General features: G+C 39.1%; 1 protein-coding gene across 2 annotated transcripts in view; it reads right to left on the reverse strand.

Annotated features, from left to right (window-relative positions):
- ca16b (carbonic anhydrase XVI b) overlaps positions 1-14,495 on the reverse strand; it is a 158,675-nt gene that overhangs the window by 42,188 nt on the left and 101,992 nt on the right. For both annotated transcript variants that reach the window (XM_072452422.1, XM_072452421.1), the window contains exon 4: positions 10,174-10,322. In XM_072452422.1, the coding sequence (XP_072308523.1) occupies positions 10,174-10,322 (149 nt within the window). The remainder of the gene's footprint in view (positions 1-10,173; positions 10,323-14,495) is intronic.

Consider the following 14,495-nt stretch of genomic DNA (forward strand, 5'->3'; position numbering starts at 1 on the left):
CTGGTTCATTTGTATTCCCAATTCAGATGATTCGCACCAGAGTTTGATTCAATTGGACCGAGATGGACCTTTCCAACACGACCAGAGTTCGCTTCTTTGGTCCGGCTCAGAGTTTGATTGCATGTTCACAATGATCCAAATGAACCAAACCAGCCAGGCAAACTGATTGATTCACATCAAAAGTATATTGTGAATGCCAGTGGCGTGCAGTCAGGGCAATCAAGGAAAGCAGTGATTGACCAATAAAATCTAAAATGACAGTGTCACAACTGTATTTAAATTGGTCCAAAATACATCCAAATAAGTCCGCCTTCCCCTCACTTTTGCTGAAGCTTGGCTGAAGTAGGACTGTGCTCAATATATTGATATTGTGATGGACTTCTTGGCAATACGTGTATCAATACAGAGATGTGTATCGCAATACGCTTAAAGGAATAATAGAGGATTTTTGGCGAGCAATCCGAGTCTCATTTCCTCGTGGTGTGGCGAGCCGAGTGTTTCTCCCATATGTCAATCATTCCTTGCGTGCTATGGTAGGCGGCCTCTTGGAAAGAGGAGGGTGGGGGGAGAGTGTGTGCATGCGCATCTTTAAAAAAGGGACTTACAGTCGCTTGAGTTCTCAAATCGGCAAAAAACCCTTTATTATTCCTGTAAACAACATAAAGTCATTAGAAATTGCAGCGTTCTACACTTCTGAACCTAGAGCTGAATCTGAGGAAGTGAAAATGTGACTTAAACATAGGACAGTTGTATTGTACGGATATTGAAGATCCGATGCATCTTCTTTGAGAGGTCTGCAGACCTCACTCATGCATGTTAGTTTTTTCACTTTTGCGTGCAAATTTTATCCACAAAATATTGATAAACACACAACGTCTGCTTGCTGATCCATAAAAGTCAACGCACGCTACTGGTGAACGCACCCGAAAACGAAACCAGGAATAAATAAATAAATGAATACCTTTGGTACCACAAAGAAAAGGAGGCGTATCACGAACAAGAGCCACAATTGATATTCCATATTGGTCTTATATCTTACAGCCCAAGAGTTCTTAATGACTCACCATCCAATGCATGCAAATAGACTCAGTAAACAAGCAAAACAGCCTGCACCAGCTTCATGCGGCTCTATCCAGATAATTTGGGTTAATCACTTTCTCTCAGAGTTCCTTTAACCGAGCTTTTAATGGACTAATTTGTTGTGTGAGAACTCAGCAAGAAAGAGCAGTGGCCATTCATCAGCCTTCAGATGTTATTAACTACATTAGCCAATTATGCGCACCCCCCCAGGCTTCATTTACTCTTTCAGACTGCCTCACGTGACCCGCACACTGCAACGCCTCAGAAAAAAGTGACGTTCAATTATCAAACCGTTTCATAGCAGCCACTAAAACTATAAACTGCTGCCAAAAGCTTCTCGCAATAATAACGGCAGTTCATTTGTCTCTGCCATCTCGACATAAAAGCTATTGAAAAAAGGAGACAGCGAGTTAAGTGCTGGACATAACGTACTCTCAAACCTTTATGGACATGTTTATGCGTGTTTGGTTTGCTCGGATGCGATCTGTAAGCACCTAGTGTGTGACTGATGTAAAGGCAAATTTGGAAATGATAAGCCGCGATAAACAACGTCTGCTTGCAACGAACAGGTGGAAAGTAATGACAGGAAAACATCATTTAATTTAAGCTTCATCATTTTGTCAGGGATTTCTCCACGGCGCACACGTACCAGGCTGTCCACAGGCTTTTTTTTTCGCTGTTGTCGTCTGAAATCGGTTCATTTCTTTCTACTTTCTTCATTTTGTTTCTTTAGTACAAAGTGAAGGCAAACTCCAAAGCTGAAAGTCGTTCTGCATCCCCAGGTTTGATTTAAGCACAGTCGTGTTTAGCATGATTTCCCCAGATGACCAAAATATTGAGGCAAAACAAGAAAGTTATAAAAGAGGTTTTGGAGTGAGAAGTAGGTTTTGTGGAGGCAAAAATGTCCTCTTTTTACCCTTTATTTCCTCCACAAAATACAGAGCTGCAGTGAACATTCAACGTTTCTCCATGTAAAATGTAGGTATGTATGTAATGTATGTAATATAATATAATAATTGGTCTCCCCAATCTCCAAAAATCTGCAGATCTTGTTGGCCCACAATCTCGCCACACATATTTTACATACATTTTTGTTATACAATTTTAATTGATTGGTCATTTGGGATTATTCAGGTCACAATATAATTGTAAGAAGTAAAAAAATAAAGAAAATATATATATATATATACAGTCCAAAATAATATTAATAGTAATTGTTATCAGGCTTTATTTTGTCATTCAGAACAATTTAATACAGCTCGTCACAAACTTCAGAAATTGTGGCATGTAATACAATGGGAATGAAAGAAAATAAAAACAATTCTCAAAATCATAACACAACCCTCATGATACCGACATGTCTTACTCAATTGAAACAAAGTAATGTGCTATACTCAAGGGTAGGAAAGGTGTCTAAGATTTATCTACATTTTTTATTTCCATTTGAAACTTTTGGTCAGAAGGAAATGGTTTGAGAAGCAGCATTTACACTCCTTAGCTTAAATTGGACCTAGCCAAGGGGGGGAAATCATATCAACCAACCCTTTCTTGTTTATACATACACTCAGCACAGACGTGTGCAAAGGAAGATAGTGCGCTGAAGTCTAGGGACGGTCAAACAAGGGAAAGAATCAATCTAAAAGCGATGTGCCATCCCGGAGACACCCGTCACATAAATATGGGAAAGAGTGTCTGGAGTGTCTGCCAGTGTGGTCCAATAGATTTGGTTTTCCATCCGGCAGATCACCAAGCACAGACAAAATGTATGACTCATGTCAGCAAAATTGTTACATGGAATGATTAGAAATGAAGGTTTGGTGATTTGAGTCATGTCTTTGGGATTTTAATCCCAAAGACCCCTGTTGATGATGATTTACGCGTCTGAATATTAATATTCAACAATTGTAACACAACTTGTATTTGTAATGACAAATTAAGACCATATGAGAGGATATTTGTAAAAAGCTGTCCTTGTTTGGACTGCATAGATTTATTGCAGTTTCGAGCTTAACTTTGAATATTCCACAGCAACATTTCTCTAGTTGCCAAGACCATAAATGGTTAAATTATCATGTCATATCAAAACCCAAAGGATAAAATACATTAGAAAAGAAATGCATAAGAACTTTCATCAGTACAAAAACAGTAAGACCAAGATCAAATCGGCCTAAATAACTAAAACATAAAGAAATAGTCCTGTCATAAATTATACTGCAAGGGTATTGGACATTTGAACATTCTGCTTACGCTCCTTACTATTCCATAACTGGCAAAGCTATGCTAATGTTCTGCAGTGAAGGGTTGCACGAGGGGTGCACGGTGGCAAAGGCGGTTAGCGCTCTTGCCTCCCAAGAAGGAGATCGTGGGTTCGATTCCCGGACCAGACCAACATCACATGATGGAGTCTGCATGTTCTCCCCGTGTTATCGTGGGTTCTCTCCGGGTTCTCCGGCTCCTCCCACCGTCCAAAGACATGCATGTGTTAGGTAAAAATTGGTGACTCTAAATTGGCCCTAGTGAATGAATGTGAGAGTGAACTGTTTGTAATGTCTATGTCTCTGTGTTAGCCCTGCGACAAGTTGGCCACTGTCCAGGGTGTACCCCTCCTAAGGCCCGAAGTCACTGGGATAGGCTCCAGTCCCCCGCGACCCCGAAAGGGAACAAGCGGTAGAAAATGGATGGATGGATGGATGTTTGCAATGCATAAATGATTCATATTATTATATTAAAATAAAAAATCTTTAAAAATGTACTTTACAAAAAGTAAAAGTAATTTACACAGATTTTGAGAACTCTTAGAAAGTGAATTTGTGATCATGATAATGAATTGTGCAGAATTTGGTCATCGGGAGCCTTTTAAAAACAACACAAAACATGTTTTTCTCAAAGCTTGGACTTCCAAGAAAGAAGTCCAGATGTCAGCAAAAATAAACCCAGCTCTTTCAGCAGTTAGTAGGAAATAGGGATAGCTAGGTAAGTAGTAACAACAATAATGATAATGTAACGTCAAACGTGACACAATAATATTGTCAACTTAAATCTGAAGTAAAAAAATACAGAAATCTGGTCTAAAATGTAGTGAAATAAAAGTAAAACATAGCCACTGTAAAATTGTATTTTACTCCTACCGTACTTTGAGTTATAGAGCGCTCCTGAATAAAAGCCGCTCAAACCAAATTTACGAAGAAACATGTACATATTGTACATATACGGGCCGCACCTGTCAATAAGCCACAGGTGCCCGCATTTTAACATGAGAAATTTAAATACTATATGTACTATATGTACTATATGTACGCCGGTTGTCTTTTGAACCAGGGTTCTTGCTGCGCACCCGCAGCCCACGGGGCAGCTAAATAGACAAAGTTCTCAATGAACTTTTGGATTTGGGAGTGTCTGCACTCGGCGCACGGCCGAAAAAGCCATGTTATTTTTGTGTCGGCCGCATGCCGCGGCTCCTGAAACTGCGCTGCTATTTGACCGCGTTTTAGCGCCGTTTTAGACCGCCCGGGTTAGGGTTAGCCATGAGGCTATAACGGGCTATAAAGGGAAATGCCGCGGTCCCTGAAACTGCGCGGCCATTTGACCGCGCTGCGGCTCTCCAGCCACGGCCTTTGGATTTTGAGAAAACTAACAGCATTTTAAAGCTTAACAAACACAAAACACATCACAGCTGTCCCTTCTGTCCCCTCTGTCCTTGATTACTCTGTGAGAGCTGATTTACCTGTGTCTGTGTCTTTACATCTGGATCATCTGCTCCCGAGCTCGTGCTTAGCGAGTGAGTGTTATGTTGTAACACAAGATATTTACACAAAAATATGGTCCATGGTAGTGATGCCCGCACTCCACGTGTGTCTTTGCTCTAGATTCACTTCCTCATTAGACTCATTTATCCGTGAATATAAGTCTGATTGTAATAAAACACACAGCATTTTGAAGCTTAAAATACAGTGACCACTGTCCACTGACGTCTTCTGCTACAGTGTGTCAAATGCTTGCATTTCCTAATAGAGTGCCCCCTAGTGGCCGTTAGCCAGTAAAAATCTATAAATCAACTTCACCATTGTAATGAAATGCAATGCAAAGAGCGGGGATAAAGTAGTGGCTTAAAGTCAGAAAAGTATGATATCTACATTTCTTATGTTACTTTTCATCACTGATCAGGACTGAACTCGTTCAAACCAAACCAGGACTTCAGGGACCTATTTCTAAATTAGGATCTCAACAACAGACTCGTACCATAAGCATTATGTGTACAAAGGTTTTAAACTTTAAAACAGGAGAACTGTGTTAAAGTTCAAGATCATGCAGGCTCCAATGAATAACTAGATATAATCATTACTGTGTGCGTGAGGAGATGCTTGAAAAATAAAAATGTCACTGAGGGCAGCATGCAACTCATTTGTAAAATTTAAAAAAGGATAATTTTACATCCGATCACAATGCGTGTCTGTTTGATGTAAACATACTAGGAGCAAGCAGCAAGCACCTCCAAGGTTAGACCACTAAAGTTTCTTCAGCAGGCTGAAAATCAAGCCAGTGACCATGAATCATTAGAAACATAAAGAAAACATTTGGATTTACAGGGAGCAACAGTGAGCCTGAATGCACCATGCTACATAAAGGCACCAATGTAGGGGGAAAAGAAAAGTCACATATCACAGGATATAACAGATAAACAGCCGGCGGCGAGAGTAGATCCATATTACTACATTCCCCACAGCTATCCATCATTTGGGTTCACTTTCACCTCCCTGCGTCTCCCTAAGAAATAATGCATCAAGTTGGATACATGAAACCTGATTTATTAATAAGAAGAATAATATAAAAGTACACCAATGTGACCATTTCTCTGGATCCGGGCAAAACAACACAACATAATACTTATTGTTACTTATTGTTGGCCGTGCGTGAAGAGAATGTTCTGTGCTGCATTTTCCAAAGCAAAGGTCAAGTCCTGTTTACATTTGAATACGTCACTATCTCGCGCTGGGGCTGAGCTTTTTCTAAAATGGTAATATCCTTCAACGCTGGGTCCGTGGCATCTCACATGAATCTTCAATCTTTGCCATACGTCAGGCCGGCGCAATCTGACTGTTCTTGACATGCATGATAACAAGATAAATGAGGAACGGGGCCTTGCGATTATGAAACATCTACCTGAGATTGTATTCTTGCATCCAAATAGAAAAGCTTCAGTCACCATGGCTGACAGCAGAGGGTCAGCAGGTGTGAATTTCACATCCTGGTGTCTCTTGACATAAGGTAAAACATAAACGTACAAACGCCTCTGTGAGTTACATTTGGAAATCCTTGGTCATAAGAACTAACCAGAGAAAGACACGAAATAGGAAATAATGATTTCGTTTTCAGTCAACTTTTTGGGTGCAAGGTCGGTCGGCATAATGTTTCTTTTTAAACCAGGCTAAGTCCCAAGTACACATTAGGAATCCATATTTCTATGGATTTTTTAGCTTTTATTAAATGTATGTTCACCTTTTAATATGCATTGTATTATCGTCAGTGGTTTCCGTGGCATGGAGTAATATAACAATAAAAACAAAATAAAAGTGAGGAACAGTTATGTAACAGGTTTTGCCTTTCACTTAACTATACTTTACTATAGTAGAAAAAGCTTCAGTTGTAGTCATCTGGACTCAGTTAGAAAAATTATACGTTTCGACTCTCATCCAAGAGTCATTGTCAATAAGAGAATTAATAAGGTCGAGAACTCCGATATTTGTACTATTCTGTGGAAAGTCCAGCCCATTGGGAGGAGCCTTCCTGAAGTGGAAAGAGTTTTTTGTTTCAACAGAAACTTACCCTCTTTGTGTCTACTGAGCTAGACTATTCAACCCTTTAATGGGGTATTAGTCTCCCCTTTGTCTTTATGAGACCCTGGCTCACCCACCCCGAGTACCTGATTGGCATCTAAATACCTGGTCCTCTACCTCTCCAGGGGTTCAGTATACCATTGTAGATTACAGGAAGATTGAATCTTAGCCCTCCACTTCTGTTTAAAGAAGGTTTTTCTTTTTTAACAAAAATAGCTTCCTTAACTCCTCTTTCAAACCATCTTTTCTCCCTGCTTAAAATCTTCACCTCACCGTCTTCAAACGAGTGATTAGAGGCTTCAAGATGGAGATGCACGGCACTCTGAGGTCCTGAACTAGTATTTCTTTTGTGCTGATAGAGCCTCTTGTGCAGAGGCTGTTTAGTCTCACCTATGTAACGTTCTTTACAGCTTTCTTCACTGCATTGGATCGAATAAACTACATTGCTCTGTTTTTGAGTCGGCAACTTGTCCTTAGGATGAACCAGTTTTTGTCTTAAAGTGTTTCCTGGTTTAAAATAAACAGGGACTTCGTGTTGTCTAAAGGAGTGGAGGGCTAAGATTCAATCTTCCTGTAATCTACAATGGTATGCTGAACCCCTGGAAAGGTAGAGGACCAGGACATTTAGATGCCAATCAGGTACTCAGGGTGGGTGAGCCAGGGTCTCACAAAGACAAAGGGGAGACTAATAGCCCATTAAAGAGTTGAATAGTCTAGCTCAGTAGACACAAAGAGGGTAAGTTTCTGTTGAAACAAAAAACTCTTTCCACTTCAGGAAGGCTCCTCCCAATGGGCTGGACTTACCACAGAATAGTACAAATATCGGAGTTCTCGACCTAAATTCTCTTATTGACAATGACTCTTGGATGAGAGTCGAAACGTCAAATTTTTCTAACCGAGTCCAGATGACTACAACTGAAGCTTTTTCTACAATGGAACAGGCCTGGACGAATTAGGGATTACACCGATATACTTTACTATGACTGTGCAGCTGTTATTATATGCTTAGTGTCAGGTTCAGACAGCCATCTTTCACTCTTATTATTCTAACAGTACACCTTGAAATTATAGTTGTCTTTACTTTACTAATCATTAATAACAAAACATTTTTTGCTTTCCACTGCATTTTTTGAATGTGTATATATTTTAAGGCTGCAGGGCTGTACCTTTAACAGCTGCTGAGCTGATCATTAACACAAAACCCTGCAGTCTTATTTAGCCACTCACCATCACAGCCTCCATATGTACATCAGCTTTATAATGGCTCTATATATTGCTGTGCCCTTTAACACAAGACTGAACACCAAATGATGAGGCAATAATAAATCTAATTACTCAGGCATTCAGCAAAAAAGACGGGGACGCCGCCAACAAATGCAGTCATTTGGGATGCCTCTTTCACATCCTGTTTTCAAAATGTAGCATTTTACAACAAAGACAGAAATAAAAAAATATATCAATAAACTGACACAACAATGAAGAAAAATAAGTTCTATTAAGTCATTTCTGAACTTAAATTCAAGATAAAACACAAATGCCTTAACACAGCGATAAGCATGTATAAAAAGAATATGATTACAATTAACGGAATCTCTGAAAATTCTAATCTTTTGATTTTTCAACATATTATATGGCTGAAGTTTGGTTGAATATATTTCGGGCTGCACAGTTTGGGAAAAATATATATTTGCAATTTTTCTGACATCTAAACTATAGTTATAAGATTTTATGCAGAATTAGATATTTTGTTGTTTGTGGAGGAAATTATGGCACCCTTTGCGATTTGCTTTATTGTATCCATTAAAATTGTGATTTTGATTCCGATTAACCTTGCCCTATAGCGCAGCCCTACACTCATTACTGTTTTGATCTCTTTTTGTCCTGCATTTTTGGTGCCCAAATGCGTGTCACCAAAGCTGTTGATTGGGCGTATTTTTGCGTTGGAAATATGTGGTGCCATGAGACAAATTACTCTTAAAGCCGAGTGTCCACTGCACTATTTTTCTTTTAAGATTTATCAATGTCACATTACAAGAGGTGATGAACTAAAAGGCGACAGAACAGTCACATTGTGCAATGGTTCACATGATCAATTGTGGCTACGACCAAAGTTTGTCTGCGTGAATATTCGGCTCTAGGCTCCGAGTGATAAAGCCACTGGAGTTTTACAGCAAAGACTAGTGGTGTGTTCGCATTTGTGACAAGGTCTCGTTCAAGGCGGAGCTCTTCTGCGGTTACATCAGGTGCATTTGTGTTTACAGATTGATGTCAAACAAATGTCCAACAGGTTTGAGATAAATCTTAGCCCGTCTCTGGTCATACGACAGTTCTGTTACGTCACTCTGAGACCGACGACCCACAATTTTGAACTATGACTCAAGATTGTTTGGGTAGACTATTCACCAATTAAATGCCTCTCCGTGGTCCAGTGGATAGCGGGTGAGCAACCCGCAGTGTTGTGAGTTTGAATCCAGCTCTTGACAATTTGCTGCAATGTCCTTCCCCCTCTCATCCCTATTTAATTAACACTATACTATCCTGTCAAAAACAAAATCAATTGATGTCGATGATGTCCTAGTAGCTAACAGACTTTGTTAATTGTTGATTTGTTTTTACTGGGATTATATGGATTCAGGCATGAAGTGAGAGTTCATTGTGCCTTTTTATATGGTCTGTGGTAGAAAAGGTTTCAAAGAGAGCCATCTGGACATTGTTTTAGAAATCGAGACATTTTGACTGCCATCAGCAAGAAAGTCATTTTCACCCATTATTCACTCTCCTTTAGTCAAGGCTCTTTTAATCTTATTATTAATGTAAAGTAGAAACTTGACATACCAGCTCCATGCCTCAATCGGCTTGAATGTCTGGTTTCATATAAATAGTCTTAACTTGCAGGTGTATTTTTATGAAAGGTTTCAATTTGTTTGTAACAGTTATAACATAGCATTTGTAGGCTACATAATATTTGTATTAATCTTTTTTTACCCTGATGTTGGCAGCGAGGCGCAACAATGCGGCAGTCTACACCTATGCCAACCCCGGGAGTCCTCCCTGTGACAGTTTTAATGTGACAAATAAAAGATTGCTATATTTGGGATAGTAAATTAGTTAACAATTAAATAAAATAAAAGTTAAACATGGTTGGTGTTGTATTGGACACAATATTGGTCTGCTTCTTTTATTCAGTGACACCACAAAATCTGATGTGATTTCAAACCCAACATCCTCCAATAATAGAATAAAAACCTGATGACCTTACCTCGACTGGAAATGTTCTGCCGTTGATGCGGTGTTCAGAACCAGCAGAGCCGTCTGCTTGGCCCCAGTGAAACTCAATCTTCTCGGCTTTGAACCGTCCCGGCAGACCCGCCCCAAACACAAAGTAGTCATCCTTCAGATAGATGGCAACTAAAAACAAAGCAAAAATAATGAATATGATTATAAGTCTAAACTGCAGTATTAGTCTCAATAGAACATTTCCAGTGCAGAAATAAGGACATTTCAAAATCAATAATACAAAGCTTAAACATTCTACTAGCACTTTAAAATATAAAGTGCAAGCATGTGTGTGCGCGCACACGCACACGCGCACGCACACTCACACGCACACACAGTTTAAAAGGTCAACTAATACAAGATATGTTTGATAGTCTTTTCATGTTAGCATTCTGCCCTTACAGTCCCAGTGCATCACCATCTACCTGTGCCATCATTAGCCAGATTACACCAGTGCGCTTTCCACTGATTTAGTCCGGCCTCAGTGGCACATAAGGACCGCCTACTCCTCATCGCGCCACAAAGCAACCTGCCAGAACGAGCATGTGTATACAGCCAAATACACACAGCAAAATGGGCAGACAATGCCTCCAACAAGTAAGGAGCCATGTTGGTTTGGGGCAGTGCGACGCAGAAGAGCGAAACATTACAATCTGTGCAGACAGAAAAAAGAAAGTCCTTAAACTGCGAGGAGTGATGACAGATGAGCTGGACGTTGTGGTGAGGAGCAGAGAATTAACATGCCATCTGAAGTCACACAAATGAAGAAACCATTTTGGATGGAAGACTGACTTCATGCAACAATATGATCACTGACAGGTAGAGTGAGTAACATATGACATATAGTATATTAACAGGTGAACATCTTATGTGTCAGAAGATGGCAATAGGAAAAAAATAGACAAGAATTGGTCTGAGCCAAAAGGACAAATTGTTAGAGTTTGAAGAGGAGATCTCTAAAATTAAACTGGTGTTGTTGCAATTGTTAATGAAAAAGGTTAAAGCAGGCATATTATGCAAAGTTGACATTTAAGAGCTTTTAACCATGTTATAATGTGAATTAATGCTCTTGAAATGCCTGTTTTTAAATCAGCACAGAATCTGCCCTGCATTTAAAATCCTCGAAAACGGTAACACTCATTCAAATGCATCTAGTACCCTTTTTGGCAAACATATCCATAGGCGGCGCCATCATCTGGTCAGGCATTGCAGTGCTTTGTTCTGCTTGTCTCTTATTATGTTGTAAATATTGCAAAATGCCAAAGCTATGTGTTTAATATTCAAGTGTACCAGACAAAAATGCACAATAGATCTTCTCAAAGGTGTGAGCAGTTGTTACTGAATGAACAATTTGGGGACTATAAATATATGTGTTTTTAGGTTGACAATTTATCTTTTAATATGAATATGAATATGAACAGGCCTAGCAAGTATTGTATAAAAAATAAAACAGGATTAGTTGTTTGTTACAGTGGGCATTACGTGCAGTCTTTGTGATTTGAATATAATAAACCTTGCAGCCCTAGTTATATTAATATTTCTGATTGAATTTGCTGGAGAAAAGAAGACAGGTTCTTATAGAAAGATAGTATAGTTTCCATTTGACCTACTTAGTTTTGAGCACAAACATTTATATTCTTCTACATAATAATATACATTCCATTCTATATTAAAGAGATAGTCAGTGCAATTCACTTAACCTGTCAGTGGCTTTATTGTTATGCTTGATTGGTGCATTGTGCATTATTCGGCTTGTTCAAAGAGATAATGAGGCTGTGTGGAGAAAACCGAAGACGAGCTTGTCACTTGAGCCGAAATGTGCATTTGTCTTGTATACACAAAGCACATTTTAGAGCGATGCCCTATAATCCATGCCGCTGGTATTGTTGGAGCGGTGTAATCCCACGCAACAACACGGCGAAAGTCAAGTAAAGGGGATATTCATTGGCCTTGGGAGACTTCCATTAGGATCGGGCCCTGAGAGCATGTGAAGCCCTCCAACAGCAGCGCAGGAATTAAGACACTAAGCCAAAAAGACCTTGAATCAGAGGCTGCGAGAGAAGAGCAGTGTGTGTGAAAGTAAATCCATGATCAATGCACACGTCTCTCGGGGTCTCGCCATTTCTCATGAATTCGGTTGAAGTGGTTGTTTGAAAATTTCACAGCGAAGTGTTTTGTTAAAAGAAAAGGCTTGGCTGAATTGGCGGCCCATCAACTCATGTTTAAAGCAGGTCAAGGCGCAGGGGAACGCTGTGAAATCAATCCCCATGAAGCCGAGATCTATTCGCTTAGTTTTTAATTACGAAATTGGCTTTTAAATAGTGTTGAACATGTTGAGGCCCAGCGCGCTTTGGAATAATCAAAGCGGCCAGTGTTTGTCCAAATGTTTATTGACATCAGGTAAATAAAACAGGTCAAGTGTCATTGTAGAGCGAGGGAAAGCACTTCAGCCGTACAGCAATGGGGGCCAAAATAAAAAGTGCTACTTCATTTCACTTCTTTTAAATGGGAAAACCTGATCAACTAACTAGTGTTATTTTGTTACCATGGAATAACTAACCCCAGAGGACTATAAAGCCATCTAGTAAACTGCACTATTTTGTTTTACTAAAAATATTAGAACTTAAACTGACGTAGGACGTAACAGTTATCAGCACAAATTATAACGTTTTAACAAATTATAATATTGACTATTGTATTTGAGTAGAATGTTTGGGAATTGAGAATAAATCAAACATGTAATTGTAATTAGCTTGATGTAGAATGATGAGTCCAAGTGGGCAATCTCACTGCAGTCAGTGTAAAAAGCACTACTTTTCAGTACTCTTACACCACTGTTTCTATTATTTTTTCCTGTCAGGCTCTTTAAGTTCAAACAGTTTCAATCTGATCACTCTTATCTCATCTCCAAAACATCTCTGTTACACCACATTCTCTTCTAAGGCTGTAAGTCTTTAGTCACTTAGTCAGTCGGTGGTCGATTAATAAAGTTTACTACTCTTTCTGTACAAAAGCATCAATGCACAGGGCGTCTTTGGTCGACCAAGAATGTCTTCAGTCGACTGCAATCCCAACAACTGAAAATATTTCCATATAAAATGGTTTTAACCCTTCATATTGCCAAGTCCTCTTTCATGCCAGACTGATTATTTTTTGAGAAACCCTTTCTTTATAACTACAATACGGTTAGGGCACAAAACAAACCAAAGCCCACGTTTCATATTTTCTAAGTCCAATCTGACCTTTTTGATGTAGAAGGCCTCAAGGGAACTGATTGCAGTGCTTTATTTCAGAACAGTTGAATTTCCTGTGTATTGGTCCAAATTACAGACCGACATGTTATTTCCATCTTTGTAAATAAGCGGCCTAAAGCAGAGTCGCCTGTCCCAGCGGACCTGGTTGTCATGGAAGCTAACAACTCTCATTATGAACAAAGGCAAAAATGACAGGATCCTCAGCAACAAACAGAGCCCACGGCAATCTGGATCAATTCAGGTCAAAACACTGAGCAATGGTCCGAAAAATGAATGAGGGCGAGATGAGAAGAAATTAAGTGCTGATGATGGCTTTGCAAAATTACTACCATGACATTGACCCCATTAAAAATAAATTCAGATGTAAATATTAAAATTATAGTTAGACTTTAAATAAAAAGACAGCATCTTGGCAACAAATTGAGAGACCTGCCATTAGTCAAAATAAGTTGAATAAGCATGAGCTACAAGTAAAAAAAAAGAAGAAAAAATAGATAATTTTGACATTTTGGTTTGATACAACATTTTTATACTTTATGCCTCCCAAATTGACTTTAAAAAAACATGTTTGTATTATTCTTGTCAATACCATATTGTTTTAGGGGATGGATAAGATTTTATTGAATATGCCACAAAGGCCTGCTTCATATCCTGGCTCAGATCCATATCATGTGTTTTTAAATTCAACAAGTCTGTGATAAAGGCCACCTTGCTTTGTGAAATAGCTGGAAAAACAACAATAAACTCCAATCCTCATGAAAATACTGCTGATGCTACATAAGGCGTTTTTTTTTTCTTCTTAAAACCACTGAATCCAATTTTTATAGTCTAAAATACAGAACCGAAGTTCATTTAAAACAGTTTGCAGTCCAAACGAAATCCTCGCTGTCCTAACGTAATCCCATCATCCCATATTTTTCCCCTCCATCCCTTGTTGTGAAATGGAAGGTTTTGTCCATGGGAGTTTTTGTTTATAGGAGATCTTCTACTGAGAGTGTTTTTCAGACTTCCTATAAGTGATCTGTTCTTTTCTTCTGTATCTACCTCTGTA

This window comes from Eucyclogobius newberryi, unplaced genomic scaffold (assembly GCF_026437365.1).
Source record: "Eucyclogobius newberryi isolate DKJ021-1_F unplaced genomic scaffold, fEucNew1.0.hap1 SCAF_19, whole genome shotgun sequence".
NCBI classification, from domain to species: Eukaryota; Metazoa; Chordata; class Actinopteri; order Gobiiformes; family Gobiidae; genus Eucyclogobius; species Eucyclogobius newberryi.